The sequence below is a fragment of the Electrona antarctica genome (assembly GCF_951216825.1).
Source record: "Electrona antarctica genome assembly, chromosome: 19".
NCBI classification, from domain to species: domain Eukaryota; kingdom Metazoa; phylum Chordata; class Actinopteri; order Myctophiformes; family Myctophidae; genus Electrona; species Electrona antarctica.
Genome location: NC_136800.1, coordinates 24,718,438 through 24,735,087, shown reverse-complemented (window position 1 = coordinate 24,735,087; position 16,650 = coordinate 24,718,438). Strand labels below are relative to the sequence as shown.

General features: G+C 38.9%; 2 protein-coding genes across 3 annotated transcripts in view; both read right to left on the bottom strand.

The window, feature by feature from the left end:
• The window catches only part of tmx3a (thioredoxin related transmembrane protein 3a), a 253,249-nt gene that overhangs the window by 192,477 nt on the left and 44,122 nt on the right, over positions 1-16,650 (bottom strand). The window lies entirely within an intron of this gene.
• Positions 4,121-16,573, bottom strand: riok1 (RIO kinase 1 (yeast)). 2 transcript variants are annotated; one of them, XM_079529526.1, is made up of 17 exons: positions 16,401-16,573; positions 14,857-15,043; positions 13,762-13,840; positions 12,870-12,939; positions 12,394-12,436; positions 12,215-12,307; positions 11,895-12,007; positions 11,544-11,624; positions 11,369-11,455; positions 11,031-11,168; positions 10,179-10,282; positions 9,196-9,302; positions 7,623-7,688; positions 6,418-6,537; positions 6,239-6,292; positions 4,911-5,063; positions 4,121-4,578 (listed from the first exon to the last, which is right to left on the bottom strand). In XM_079529526.1, exons 1-17 carry the CDS (start codon positions 16,457-16,459, stop codon positions 4,477-4,479), a joined length of 1,656 nt encoding a protein of 551 aa, XP_079385652.1. In that variant the 5' UTR covers positions 16,460-16,573; the 3' UTR covers positions 4,121-4,476. The 2 variants fall into 2 exon arrangements, with proteins under 2 accessions (XP_079385652.1, XP_079385653.1); XM_079529527.1 differs by having other exon boundaries at positions 4,941-5,063.

Here is a 16,650-nt window from a genome sequence, read left to right as displayed (position 1 = left end):
CAGGCAAACATGTCCACCGTAAGATGAACCTAAATAGGTTTGAATGGGGTTTCTAGGTGTAAGTATGTAGGACTAGTAGCATGCCAAAGTTTGTGCTGTTGCCATTGAGAATGCATTGGGCGTTTAAATTAAATAACTCAGAAACTACAAAACATTTCAAAGTAAAAAGTTCCAGCATGTGTCTCCACAGTAAGCTGAATTATAAAAAGTGTGAATGGAGTTTCTAGGTGAAAGTGCTTTTTTGACGTGCCAATATCTGCCATTGAGCCCCATTGTAAATTTCTCAAATTTGAAAGCACTATATTTCTAAAACTATGAAACATTTCAAAGATTCCTTTTCAGGCAAACATGTCCACCGTAAGATGAACCTAAATAAGTTTGAATGGGGTTTCTAGGTGTAAGTATGTAGGACTCGTAGCATGCCAAAGTTTGTGCTATTGCCATTGAGAATGCATTGGGCGTTTAAGTTAAATAACTCAGAAACTACAAAACATTTCAAAGTAAAAAGTTCCAGCATGTGTCTCCACAGTAAGCTGAATTATAAAAAGTGTGAATGGAGTTTCTAGGTGAAAGTGCTTTTTTGACGTGCCAATATCTGCCATTGAGCCCCATTGTAAATTTCTCAAATTTGAAAGCACTATATTTCTAAAACTATGAAACATTTCAAAGATTCCTTTTCAGGCAAACATGTCCACCGTAAGATGAACCTAAATAAGTTTGAATGGTGTTTCTAGGTGTAAGTATGTAGGACTCGTAGCATGCCAAAGTTTGTGCTATTGCCATTGAGAATGCATTGGGCGTTTAAGTTAAATAACTCAGAAACTACAAAACATTTCAAAGTAAAAAGTTCCAGCATGTGTCTCCACAGTAAGCTGAATTATAAAAAGTGTGAATGGAGTTTCTAGGTGAAAGTGCTTTTTTGACGTGCCAATATCTGCCATTGAGCCCCATTGTAAATTTCTCAAATTTGAAAGCACTATATTTCTAAAACTATGAAACATTTCAAAGATTCCTTTTCAGGCAAACATGTCCATCGTAAGATGAATCTAAATAAGTTTGAATGGGGTTTCTAGGTGTAAGTATGTAGGACTCGTAGCATGCCAAAGTTTGTGCTATTGCCATTGAGAATGCATTGGGCGTTTAAGTTAAATAACTCAGAAACTACAAAACATTTCAAAGTAAAAAGTTCCAGCATGTGTCTCCACAGTAAGCTGAATTATAAAAAGTGTGAATGGAGTTTCTAGGTGAAAGTGCTTTTTTGACGTGCCAATATCTGCCTTTGAGCCCCATTGTAAATTTCTCAAATTTGAAAGCACTATATTTCTAAAACTATGAAACATTTCAAAGATTCCTTTTCAGGCAAACATGTCCACCGTAAGATGAACCTAAATAGGTTTGAATGGGGTTTCTAGGTGTAAGTATGTAGGACTAGTAGCATGCCAAAGTTTGTGCTATTGCCATTGAGAATACATTGGGCGTTTAAATTAAATAACTCAGAAACTACATAACATTTCAAAGTAAAAAGTTCCAGCATGTGTTTCCACAGTAAGCTGAATTATAAAAAGTGTGAATGGAGTTTCTAGGTGAAAGTGCTTTTTTGACGTGCCAATATCTGCCATTGAGCCCCATTGTAAATTTCTCAAATTTGAAAGCACTATATTTCTAAAACTATGAAACATTTCAAAGATTCCTTTTCAGGCAAACATGTCCATCGTAAGATGAATCTAAATAAGTTTGAATGGGGTTTCTAGGTGTAAGTATGTAGGACTCGTAGCATGCCAAAGTTTGTGCTATTGCCATTGAGAATGCATTGGGCGTTTAAGTTAAATAACTCAGAAACTACAAAACATTTCAAAGTAAAAAGTTCCAGCATGTGTCTCCACAGTAAGCTGAATTATAAAAAGTGTGAATGGAGTTTCTAGGTGAAAGTGCTTTTTTGACGTGCCAATATCTGCCTTTGAGCCCCATTGTAAATTTCTCAAATTTGAAAGCACTATATTTCTAAAACTATGAAACATTTCAAAGATTCCTTTTCAGGCAAACATGTCCACCGTAAGATGAACCTAAATAAGTTTGAATGGTGTTTCTAGGTGTAAGTATGTAGGACTCGTAGCATGCCAAAGTTTGTGCTATTGCCATTGAGAATGCATTGGGCGTTTAAGTTAAATAACTCAGAAACTACAAAACATTTCAAAGTAAAAAGTTCCAGCATGTGTCTCCACAGTAAGCTGAATTATAAAAAGTGTGAATGGAGTTTCTAGGTGAAAGTGCTTTTTTGACGTGCCAATATCTGCCATTGAGCCCCATTGTAAATTTCTCAAATTTGAAAGTACTATATTTCTAAAACTATGAAACATTTCAAAGATTCCTTTTCAGGCAAACATGTCCACCGTAAGATGAACCTAAATAGGTTTGAATGGGGTTTCTAGGTGTAAGTATGTAGGACTAGTAGCATGCCAAAGTTTGTGCTGTTGCCATTGAGAATGCATTGGGCGTTTAAATTAAATAACTCAGAAACTACAAAACATTTCAAAGTAAAAAGTTCCAGCATGTGTCTCCACAGTAAGCTGAATTATAAAAAGTGTGAATGGAGTTTCTAGTTGAAAGTGCTTTTTTGACGTGCCAATATCTGCCATTGAGCCCCATTGTAAATTTCTCAAATTTGAAAGCACTATATTTCTAAAACTATGAAACATTTCAAAGATTCCTTTTCAGGCAAACATGTCCACCGTAAGATGAACCTAAATAGGTTTGAATGGGGTTTCTAGGTGTAAGTATGTAGGACTAGTAGCATGCCAAAGTTTGTGCTATTGCCATTGAGAATGCATTGGGCGTTTAAATTAAATAACTCAGAAACTACAAAACATTTCAAAGTAAAAAGTTCCAGCATGTGTCTCCACAGTAAGCTGAATTATAAAAAGTGTGAATGGAGTTTCTAGTTGAAAGTGCTTTTTTGACGTGCCAATATCTGCCATTGAGCCCCATTGTAAATTTCTCAAATTTGAAAGCACTATATTTCTAAAACTATGAAACATTTCAAAGATTCCTTTTCAGGCAAACATGTCCACCGTAGATGAACCTAAATAGGTTTGAATGGGGTTTCTAGGTTGTAGGACTAGTAACATGCTAAAGTTTGTGCTATTGCCATTGAGAATGCTTGGGCTTGCTGCACGTTGTCAGAGAGCAGTTAAGTAATGGAGTCAGTCGCACATTAATTGCAGTCGCAATTACAGAAAACATGTTTGCCAGAGACCCCATACCAGATTTGCATTGTTAAAACGTTTCTCATTTTTGGCAAAAAAAAAAAAGACTATTTTCTTGTCTTTATACCTAGTTTTCCTGGGGCTGTTGTGATCTTGTAGATCGGCTATTTTCACAATGCTAAACTGAGGGGGCATGGCGGCTGCGGCATTCGTGGCCTCACCTCAGGCTTAATTCCACCACTTAGCCTGACAGCTTTATCAGACAATAGTACAGTACAATAAACAACAGTTTAAATATGTGTTCTTAATTTTCAGTCAGACCTGATTCATTATAGAACAAACTCCCACTGTACCTTCGACAGGCAGCCTCTGTAAACATTTTTAAAGCACAGCTCAAGACCCACTTCTACACTCCTGCTTTTAATTGATCTTTTACATTTTTTGTTATTCATGTCCTCACTGTATTGCATTACTGCTATTGTTTTTTGATGTTTTGTGCCTTGCTTTTCTTTCTTTCTCCGTTGCTCTGTAAAGCACTTTGAGCTGCATTTCATGTCATGAAAGGTGCTATACAAATAAAGTGTTATTATTATCATTATTATTATTATTATCAGGGAAACAGATAACACTCCCAAAAAAATTGCCCAACAGTATGAATATATTTTGAATGATATATATTTCTATCCTATATTTCAGGAACGAAGCAAAATTAATAACCTGTATTTCATTGGATCCAATGTAGAAATTTAGCCACAAACTCTTAATACTTTCCCCCCCCCCCACACACACACTTCACTTTCCCTTAAATTATTTTAAAATAGCAGCTCATATAGAGCATCTATATTTGCTACTTGTGTGTGACACTGCAGTATGACAAAGTAATTCGTTTACAACAAATATGGACATATGAGGCTTCTGACGGACAGCAACAATATGTTTGTTTATTTAGTTTTTATATGTATATTATTGCAACTGTTCTATAATGACAATGCTGGATGGAGAGTTTACCATACCATCATCATTGGCACTTCAGTGACACTTGCCAAACTGATTCCTGTTAAAACACATCACCCTCTGTTGTAATAATGTTAGACAACTTATACCTTCTCCAGAGACAGCCAATCTACAAGCTCACAAGTCACAACATGTCGCGTTATGACACATTGTGAGCTTGTAGATTGGCTGTTTCTGGCGAATGTTTCCTCCATAATGTATATGGATGGCAGGGTTCAAAATGATTAAATATGTTGTGTTCATATCATATCAAACCACATCACTTTACTTTCTTCACTTTCTCTTTTCTTTTCTTGACGTGTTTGGGAGTTTTGCCCTTTCTCTTTTCCCTCTGGGCTTCTTTTGAAATCTTCTTTCTTTCCTAAAAGAGACAATCAAACAGAGATTCAATACATTAAAATGCTGATTATATTTAGATGTTTTTATTTTGTATTAAGATGGTTCAATACACTAACGTGAATACTAACGTGTTTCAATATATTCACAATCAACATTAACATGGTTCAATATCGATGCTGTCGGGTGGAAACCTTGCATGTCCAAAACTATTTTTCTTACTTAAAAAACATTTTAAGATGGTGAAAATAGCAACTCCTTTTGTGCGCCGCTCTTGTACAATGATTAGGACCTTACATTTACGAAAAGATGAAATATGGAGGTTTCTGCCTGACAGTAACAATATGAATGATATACCAAAGTGATAAAGTGAAGATCAAAGCCAACCTTTCTGTCCAATAGGCTCTCTCCTTCTCCCCCTTTGACGTGTCTCTGCTCTTCATCCTCCTCATCAGTGGAACTGTCACCATCGTCATCCTCGTCTCCACTCTGCTCCAGGAGGGCAGGAACCTAAAAGGTCAAATGTCACTCTGTTTAGTAGTAGTAGCAGTAACTGGAGCTCTTCACGGCCCCAACATGACGGACCAGGACCCACATTTCTTTCTCGTTCCGAACGATAGACCCGAACCCTAATTGGACCTGTGAAATTAATTCTGAGATATTACAGAACAGACTCCGACTGTCGTGTATCATATGGGCCTGGCAAACCTAATACTTGCAATAGACTGTGTTCAACTTCCAGATGCAAAAAGGTACAAACCTACAACTGTACGTTTGTACCGCAACTGTAGGTTTGTACCGTGAACCAGGTGTGTAAGCACGAACCAATCAAATTGATTTGTTCTTCAACCCGTGCTTCAAACAAGCATATAAATCAGCTGTGCTGAGGAGACTGAGCAGAGTCGGCTGAGAGGCTAGGCTAGTGGCTAAATCTGGCATTCAAAATTATGGTTGTCTTATCGGATGTCTTAGTTACAATGAAAGTTTTTTTTTTAAGGGTAACTGTTGTGTAATCGCAATATTACACTCGAGGTTGTGCTTTACTGTGATTATTTCAGTGACACTTCTGGAAATCGGCATCCTCCAACACGCTTGATGACACCAATGACCGTGTGAGCAACACAGATACAAAGCGACAAATCTTCTGTGTATCTTTGCATCTTTTGCATCTGCTTGTGTGAACGTATTATGGAGTGCAGTACATGCACTCCATAATGGCATCAAGCAGCTACATAGGCAGCCTACAGTAAGAGACACTATAATGTTAGTGTGGGTCATGAATGAGTAAATACCCCTTTTTGTTTCTTTTTAGATTATTATTATTTCAAAACATTTACGAACAAACATTTTTCAAAAATACATTCCACATATGTAACTTTTAAGAAGAAATGAAAAGAACTGATCTACAAGCTCACAACAACGCGCTGTGAGCTTGTAGATCTGCTACTTTCACTAATTTGGGTCCCGGAGAGACTAAAAGGTTTGTGAACCCCTGCTCTAAACAAACCCAGAGCTGATTGACCAAAATAAAACACAGAAACTATACAGGTCTATTGTCATACAACACAGGCGATTGTCGGTTCTTTTTGGTTTGGATGGACTGTGAAGACCTCTAGTGGTACTAAAACAGTGTTAGTAATTATAATTGTACTAGTAGTAGTAATAGCATTAATATATTGTTTTACCGTCTGTACACCTGAAAGATCCTTCTTCATTCCCGTCACTGTCTGGTACAGAATCTACACAAAACACCAAGTCGTCATTAAACATATTAACATATCACTAAACGTAACTAAACATATCATTAAACATAATTGACATAGTTAACATATTAATATTATTAAATATATCACGCTGTGTTTACATTATCATTCTGGACGTTGATCGACGCCTCCTCTTCAGTTCTCTGGTTCATCAGCTCAACGTCTCTCTCAAAGTGGCTGACCTCCGTCAGCGTCCTGGGAATGTAAGCCTTCTTAAACACCTGCACATGAAAACACAGTGAATGTAAGCCTTCTTAAACACCGGAACATGAAAACACAGTGAATGTAGTATAGGGCTTCTTAAACACCTGCAAACAACACTTATTAGAGAGACAGTTAGGACAGCTGAGAGGGAGACAGTGTAGGAGACACAGACAGACAGTAATATAATGATTGCAAAGTTTGAGATGAGAGAGGAGATGCTTTATTATCCCCAAAGGGACATTGAGTATTGCAAAAATCCACCTGTTGGTGGTGCTATAACAGGCCAATGTGAAAAGGGTGGGTATTCCTCAGCCTAGTAGAAACGTCTGTGAAAGATTTCACGTAAATTGCACGCTGCGTTCATGATTTCACATAAATTGCATGCTGCGTTCATGATTTGAGGCTTTTTGTTCAAAACGGGCCAATCCTGCAAACTTTGAAAGCCAATGTTAGCCAATCAGGATGGAATATGAAATATCGGACAGATCTGTCTTGAGCACATGACTATAGAGATACTGTGTAACGGTTTGCGGGATTTTTGGACAAAATATGGAGTAATATAAAAAAATTTTTTTACAAAATTCGACCTCCTGGTGGCGCTATAACAGGCCGTTCTGGAAATTTTGGGGCAGAGGTTCATCGTTGGCATCTAGGGAGTGTGTGTGCAAAGTTTGGCATCGGCCGGGTTAACGGTGCCGGAGATTAGCTGTACACGGACAGACGGACGGACGGACACACACACGGAGTACAAAACATACTCTCTCGCCATGCCTTCGGCCTGGTGGAGACAATCAAAATATACCAGCCAAACAGAAACACAACAGACACATATGGACATAATCACACAAGACCATGGACCATGCATTGAGGGAGAGAGTCCTAAAGCATTATAGTTAAGAGTTATGCATTATACAGTCTGATGGCAGTTGGTATCTCTCAATGTGCATATTCGGGGGGAAAGTAAGCCTTTGGCTGAAGGTGCTCACCCCATCCTGCATCTGGCCATAGAGTGGATGGGAGGGGTTATGCTTATGCAGTATAGGGGTTAGCGCGCTCTGCTTGCGCAAGTAATAACATTTGTTGTAAAGTATTTATCCCTCACCTCTTCATCTACTCTGTCCTGATTGGTCCGTTCCTCCAAGGTTCTGTCGACAGCGATGGACATCGCCTGCAAACAATTTAACCCAATGAGTAAATACAACCACAATTCAACCCATTTCAACACAACCCTGTTGAGCACAATGAAACTCAACACACATCAACACAATCCAGTACAACTCAACTCAGAAAGAATAGCCATTTCATAGATTACCAAGATTCTGATCAGATATCTTTTATTTAGCATAGATGGAGAGATAACTCCACCTAACATGTTCTGTGGATGGATACATGGATCGATGCTGGATGGATGGATGGATGGATATCTGTCCGTCTGTATACCCCCAACATTTTCCATAGGTGATGATGACTGTTAGATGAGCCTTCGTCATCATTACAGTGTAATGTAAAGGTTCTGTAAGTGATATTTTAGAGTGTATGTAGAATGTTTGTTCAGTAGTCTCCCTGTCTCTCCATCTCTATGATAAACTGAAAAATCACACCCATGTGTAGTGAGGGGCGCTTTACCAACCCTTATCATCTTACATCATCGCGATATCATAACATAACATATATGCCGATTTGCTCAGTGACAGACAAAACCAACTTTAAACTCTGTTCATTGTTAATGGCATTTAATGTTTGTGTTAGTGACAAAACAAACTCTGTCCATTGTCAATGGCGTTTTTAATGTTTGTCTAGACCAGGGGTTCTCAACGTTTTTGGCTGGGGACCCCCGGAAATGCTTTGGCCATGTCTCGCGACCCTCGCCCCGCCCCTCCTCCCCACCCCCAATACAAACTGGTGCAAAAATAATCTTAATAAAAGAGAAAATACATCATAAATGAATACTGTTTGCTACCAGCAGATCATCTGTAATTGTAGTTGTCCATGAGCGGAGGCTCATGGACAACTAATAAACATAATAAAAACAAATAAAAATAAAAAGTATAGTGGAAATAGCTGATTTGATCTTGTAGACCAGCTATTTCCACTATTTTTGAAAATGTTTGAAAATATATCAACATTTTTCAACATGGAAATGCTAAAAGATAATGCAAATTTTTTTATAATGGTGATTACATCAAACAATTGTGACAGGCCTAATCCTAGGGTATGAGAGGCTAAATCTCATCAAATGGTGGTCCGTGGCTCAAATGGAGCATAAATACCTTGATATGGGGTAAGGGTTGAAAACCACTATTGTCCAATTTTGGTGAGCGTGTGTATTGTAGCCTCAGTTAGTTAACAGTAGAATATCCTCCCCAATAATCTGTACATTGAAGTGCTACGGGCTAAAGGTGGAGTCTGAATACCTGTAGAATAGCAGTTTCTGATCTACAGTTGGTTGTTGATTAATTTAAAAGCAACAGATCATCTTGACCATGATTACACGCCTGAAGCATTGAGTTACTACTGCCATACGATTGCTTGAAATGTCCATTATTAATATGCATTTGGACAGGTGTGCCTAATCAAAGTGGCTGGTTCAGTGCATGTTTGGCATTACACACATCAGCTGCAGCAGCCTCGTGCATGGATGAGAAATCAGGGGTGAAAGGTCTGGGGTCAGTTACCTTGTCCAGGTACTGGTTGATATTGTCAGAGTTGATGGACGGGTCAGTGATGAACTCAAACAGCTCTCTGACCGTCATGGCGGGCACTCCGTTCTTTAAGAAGAAATCTGTTTAAAGTCATCATGAAAAATGAATGAATTAGACTTCATTAAAACTGGGACACACACCGTTCTTCAAAAATAAATCAGAAAGTTAATTAACGAATAAAGTCATAAAAACTATGGCTTGTTAATCTTTCCATTGTTACTATTGTAAGTGTTGCTGCAGTCTGCAGGGTTCAACTGTGGTGTTTAGTAGGTTAATTGAACAGCTTATAAACTAGTAGTTGTTACAGTTTCTGTAGTGTTCAATAGGTTATAAACTACTAGTTTACGTGACACTTCTTTGTTAAAATAAGTGCTCTATATACTGATGTGTATTGATGTCCTGATCACGTTTTTTTGCTCGATCCGATTCCGATCATTTGATTTTGAGCATCTGCCGATACCGATTTTTCCCGATCCGATATTTAAATTTTTTAGAACACATTTATGCCATATCACAATAGTACAATATCCCATTAGACAAAGTCTAATATCATGATATGGATATAATATTGATACTAGGGATGTCCCGATCCCGTTTTTTGGCTCCCGATCCGATTACGATCATTTGAAAATGACGTGATCGGCCCCCCAATCACCCGATCCGATCGGGACAACCCTACTGATATTATAGCTGACTTTGAGGTTGGGATACCTATTTTATCCAATCAGGAGAGAGAATTGGAAGTGATGGCACTAAGAAATGAGCAGACAAAATTGGAACTGGAACACTAAAACCACCTAAAAATGTGTTAAAGAGCTGGAGAGACAGGGAGGCCTCTGTTATTGAGCAAACACTCTATACATAGCAATGCTTACAATTACAATATAGAGCTGTAATTTTTTAACCCCCCCCCCCCCCCCCCCCAATAAAACAGGTTATAAACTAGTAGTTGTTACCGTTGACATTGTTGCAGTCTTTCCGTAGGAACTCCAGAGCGTGAGGATGGTCATGTTCCACTGACTGGCTGACATCAATGATGAAGGCATCTCCTTCATGGTACCTACAACAGCATGACATCAGCTGTGTTAAGCTGTGCATCAACCTGAGTACCGTTAAATGGCTGGGTAATAGTAAATAAACATACACTGCCATCCCCAGGCATTGGGAGGGTCGTTCTCACATGCCAGAAGTGACGTGGTCGCAAAAACTTGCCTCCCATCCACTCCCATGTTAGAGCATTTGCTAGAACATTACATTTTCAATGGACTCTTAACTATTGAACAGATGGACAGTTTAACACACGGCTGCGGTTCGGGGTGTGATCGGAGTGGAGATTCTTCACATTCTGCGACTACTTAAAAGTTAAGTAAATACGAAAAAAGCCTGGCACTGGGTGGTAATTTAGATTTTTACTCTATTACTGTATTAGTTACTGTAAGATAAATACTGTACCTCGGTCGGTACGGTACTTAAAGTTTGCGTGAGAGGTGTCTATAAGCACATGATGAGACCCTTAGGTATTTTGGTACAAACAGCTTGTGTCGTCTTCAGACTACAGTTGGAAATTGTGCGTGAGTCTGCAGTTCTAACAGGGTGTTTTAGGGAAGGGATAAGAGTATACTAGGATGTGTGGAGCATTCTCCAGGGGTTTTTAGGGGAGGGAGAAAAGTCTAGGACGTGTGGAGCGTTGTCATGGGGGTTTTAGGGAAAGTCTGGACATATATAAATATCCTGAATGTTTATAACAGGACAATATTCAACTTACGAGATCCCATTATATACTTATAGACAGACAACATTATACATACAACATGTTGAACTCGCTGAGGTCGGCGTGGACCAGGCGTGCGTCTTGGTACATCCTCCTCATGCAGTGGATCACCTGCAGGTAAAGTTCTCTGGACTTCGACTCGGAAAGAACCGCGTTCTTCAGCAGAGGAGCCGGTCTGGAAGACATCAACACAACTAACAACATCAAGATCAATAACTCCAACAGAACTCATTTTAAAATAAAATAAAAATCACACTTGTGTGAAGTGTCGGCCACATGACGTCTTAGGTTGTCTTTTAGTGGCCTATTGGTTGTCATTCTAACATGTGATTGGTTGTCTTACATGTCATTCTAACATGTGATTGGTTGTCTTACATGTCATCCTTGCCGATGAAGGTCATCAGTAGAACGTGACTCCTCAACATGAGAGGCTCTGGACTCTGAATGCCTGCAGTCTGCAGCCTGAGAAAGATATAAAAATATTATGTTTATATGTTTTATGTCATATGTTGTATGTATGTTTGTGTGTGTGTGTGTGTGTGTCTGAGACCTGATAAGGTTTCTCATTTCTTTCTCTGCCCAGGTCCTCACCATCTTCCTGGGGTTACCTTTACAGTAACCATGACGAAACCTGTAACACACACACACACACACACACACACACACACACACACACACACACACACACACACACACACACACACACACACACACACACACACACACACACACACACACACACACACACACACACACACACACACACACACACACAAATGTGACATCTTTCAATAATGTGTTATTAGACATGGTAACCATTTTAAAACCCAACTTGTATATGTAATGCACGGTACATGTGATGTAACATGACAGAGACATAATGGTACAAACACACACACACCTGAATTCTCCACTGACATATTTGTCCCTGTCTTTAAACTGTAGAATGGATGTCTTGTAAATCTTGATGGCTCTGCTCTCTCCGTTGGCAGTACTAGCATGGTACACGTTAGCCTGCACACACATTAGCATGGTACACAGTTAATCACACACACACACACACACACACACACACACACACACACACACACACACACACACACACACACACACACACACACACACACACACACACACACACACACACACACACACACACACACACACACACACACACACACACACACACACACACACACACACGATTTAATCATGTCACACCTCCTTCCCAGTGCTGATACATCCGTTGATCTCTGAAATGATTCCACGATTCAACATCTTGAACAGAATCATACGAGTCCGTGGATCTAGAACCTACAAAACACAAACACAACAAACTGCTTGAGAATATTATTATTTTCCAATTAATTTTAAACCCTATTGGTCTTGTTGTACTCTACCTGCTCCACTGTGGCTCGGTCCGATTTGTCTTTCACTCGATACCTGCACACAAGAAACCACACATGATCATTAGTCTAGGAAATATATTGTCGCCGTCAGGCTTTTTCTGCTACTACTACTTGATCCCATTACAGCATCACACAAAAGCATCAATTCAAATGAAGCAGATCCACAAGCTCGAAATGTGGCGTGAAGCGGCACCTTTCAATCTTGTAGTTCTGCTGCATTTGAATCCTGAAAAGTAACAGTTTTGGACATATGAGGTTTCCACTCGAGATAATATTTAATAATACATCTCTAGTGACTACATGACAAACACATGCATGCTGCTGGCGCACACTTGTACCTTAAAGCATATTCTATGAATCTGATATTAAATCCCTCCCCCCAAACCTTCCCCATTGTAAACCCTCCATAACACAAACACATAGCTTATGATGTATGTACGTGTGACGCACAGAATCATAAAACGTACGTGTCAGCTTCTCTCTGTCTCTGCATCGCTTTCACTTTGTTGATGACCGAGTCTGCATAGTTCAGTTTATCTACAACACAAAACAGTCATACAACAGTCAGAACACAGTAAGGATAACAAGAGATGTTACTGTAAGAGGCATGTCTAACAGTACTGTAAACTATGTCCATTTAGAGACAAGTCTAACATTAAACTATGTCCATTTAGCATTTAGTGACATGTCTTACATATACTATGTCTATTTAGAGACAAGTCATTACTGTAAAGTATCAGTATGTCTATTATATTTAGAGACAAGTCTAACATTAAAGTATGTCCATTTAGAGAGTCATTACTGTAAAGTATATCTATTAAAGAACAAGTTGAGAGAAATGTCTAATGCTGCGTTCACAAAGGCAGATGCAAAGATAGTCTACCATTCATTGTCAATGGAAGCCAGCGACATGACGGTGAAAAGAAGCAATAATGCATGTAGCTTCTCCTGGCGGTGTTAGTCTGCGTCTTTGCGTCTGCCCGTGTGAACGCAGCATTACATCACTATAATTAACCATGTGTTTTCATCTGACTATTATTAGTGGACACTGGACAGGAACATTATCGTTGCTGTCGGGCAGACCTACTTGATGATACTACAGTGTCACACAAAAGCATTCTTGAGCTTTTTCACACCACATTTCAAGCTTGCAGATCTGATACTTCTGATGCTTTGAAATTGAAAAACAGGTTTCCGCCCAACAGAGACGATAACATTACTAGTGGATTAGCACATGTTAAAGGAACTATAATAACATTTATTTTAGTATTATTTAATTTGATTGGAGGTCTACCCAGGTTGATATTATAAAAAAATTGTATTGTACCGTAATAGTATTTAGTTTGAGTGGAGTTTTACCCAGGTTGATCTTATGTTCATATTTCCTGAGAGCTTTGTCGTTTGGAGTTGATGACCTCCCAGCATTGATGGAGGGTTTCTGAAATAAAGACAATTAATTCATTATTAGAGGCTTTTGTTTTTGTTTTTTTAAACAAGAGTGACATAATGATAAATGCAAGCATAAAAATGAAATACATATTTACACACACATACATAGGACCACAAGGAAAACAAGCCCCGGGACTTTGTTGTGTTACCTTTTAGCCCAAGTGTCGCTGTACTGTACATGTGCCGTTTAGAGCTTTGACTGACTAATCAATCAATCAAATACATCATAACACATTTAGTTACTGTTCCTTGGATGGACCAGAAACTATTTGAGCGACGTTCAACATTGAAATGCTTCATTGAACATTTTCCTTTTGATGAACAGATGTATCTGAATTATTGTAAATAAATGCTGCTAAATAAAGTAATGAATGAATCAGACCTGTTTTATGAATGAATGAATGAATAAACAAATGTAGTAATGAATGAATGAATGAATGGATGGATGGATGGATGCATGAATGGATGAATGGATGAACAAATGTAGTAATGAATGAATGAATGAATGAATGAGAGCTGTGCGTCTTCAGATCAGCAAATAAGAAATACTACTCTGGTTGTGAAGGAGTAACGAGTGGGTTTGCAGGCGTGAAATTAGCCAGTTTCATGAATGAATGAAGTAATGAATGAATAAATGTAGCAATGAATTAATGTAGAAATGACAAATTAATGTAGTAATATGAACCTTTATTGAAAAGGATATCCCCTTGAGATGTATCATCTCGTTTTCGAGAGGGTCCAACAAAATACAGCAAATACAGTAGACAGAACAATACAATAAATACATCCATGCATACATACACAAACGAGGACAAAAACAGAAAACAAAAGCTCTCCTGAAACTGGCTGCTCCTCCCACCCCACATGATCACCCACAAAATAACAGACATCATGCATTAATTTAATGTACCCATGAAAAGCTAATGAACATAAGCAAAAGCAGACGAATAAATGAATGAAGAATTAATGAATGTAGTAATGAATGAAAGAATGAATGAATCAGACCTGTGTGTTCAGACCAGCTCTGTTGGGTTTCATGGAGTGGGATCGAGTTTCACTCCAACCCCAGTCCTCATCTTCATCATCATCATAATCTTCATCATAGTCATCCTCCTCCTCCTCTGGCTGGTTGGATGATGGCGGCTGCAGTGTGACACCATTTACCTGATGCTCTAAGACACACACGCCCAAACTACACACACACACACACACACACACACACACACACACACACACACACACACACACACACACACACACACACACACACACACACACACACACAATGTGGTTTATATGAGAACACTTCACTTATACGCAAACGTTTTACGTTAAGCCCTATTCCAAAAAGAAAAGAAAAATAAAACTCTTGAAAATGTTCTCTCATGACGACAAGCTCAGGTTGGAACCAGTTCAACCCTGGTGGAAGAGGGGTCTCAGACTTACAGACCTGTAAGGGTCCATTTGGTTCCTGCATTTGTACAATCTTAGTTACAGACATTTGGAATGGATCCATTTGTACACTCAAGAGTTACAGACCCGTAAGGGTCCATTTGTAGAATCTCAGAGTTACAGACCTGTAAGAGTCTGTCTATTTGGTTCGATTTGTAGGCTACACTCTCAGAGTTACACACCCAAGAGTCTATTTGGTTCCATTTGTACACTCTCAGAGTTGTAGAACCATAAAGGTCCATTTGGTTCCATTTGTAATCTCTGAGAGTTATAGACCCGTAAGGGTCCATTTGTTGTCATGATTTGTCACGATCCGAGTTGGCTTTGTCCGCACCTTTAAAAGGACAAATACTTTTTGAAATGTCTATGAGAAAAATGAATGGGGAATTATTTCCTGGGCCAGTCGGTTTGGTAGAAGTTTGGGTTGTTGGGGGGGAGTTATGTCATGATGTAACTCCAAATGTGAACAAGAAATCTAAAATAATTGCTCCAGTGATTATAAATTGATCATTCAAAATATGCTCCTCATTGACTTACTGTACAAGGTCTAGCTGAAACAGCTCTTAAGTCACTCTATTAGTACGTAAACAAACAAACAAAGTTGATTAATTTCAGACAATATAGAGCATCACCAATAAAAACCATCAAAGAACCAGGTCTCCCTCTTCTTGTGGTAAGCATAACTCCCCCCCAACAGCCCAATTATGAACAAAACCTTCCAGATTATTTGTTAACTTGTAGTAAGCATGCCCAACTCTCAGTCTGGCAGCCACCATCCCTGTTAAAACTTGCACTGGATCTGTAGACCCATGCCCCTTAATGTTGTTTCTTCTAGTGATCCAAATTGCATGTTTAGCCATTCCAGACATAAAGTTGAGCGTTGTATGCACAATCTTTCTTGCTGCAGAATACCTGGGACCAAAAATACATTTCTCAAATGAAAAAACATCCCCTAGTCCTGAAACCCACAAGTTCAACAAATCAAAAATACCAGTTTTTTTACACTTAGTGTGTGAGAGTGAGAGAGAGAGAGAGAGAGAGAGAGAGAGAGAGAGAGAGACACAGACATACATTTTATTTTATTCTTTTCAACTCACCTGTCTGATTCATCTGCATCATCAAACTGTCCTGGGATCACGTCATCCATGGACACCATGACGCAATCCTAAGTGTCGGTAAATGTTCTGTATGACTCAAATTAAACAAAATTAAGATAAATGTGAAACACACAACACCAGCTGAGCTCAACGTGTTGTGCTTGTGCTGTAAACACTTCCAGGTTCACTGTTACGGAGAGCGTTGCTGTTGAGGCTCAAAATGGAGCAAAAAGCGGAGCTGCGCTGCCCT

What these genes read in the sequence shown, in the direction of transcription:
- riok1 (XM_079529526.1), bottom strand. Translation starts at nt 16,459, where the DNA reads ATGGTGTCCATGGATGACGTGATCCCAGGACAGTTTGATGATGCAGAT. An exon ending in TGAACATAAGATCAACCTGG is followed by an intron (nt 12,940 to 13,761) that starts GTAAAACTCCAC and finishes TTTGTGTTGTAG; the next exon opens with ATAAACTGAACTATGCAGAC. An exon ending in AGACTGCAACAATGTCAACG is followed by an intron (nt 9,303 to 10,178) that starts GTAACAACTACT and finishes GACTTTAAACAG; the next exon opens with ATTTCTTCTTAAAGAACGGA.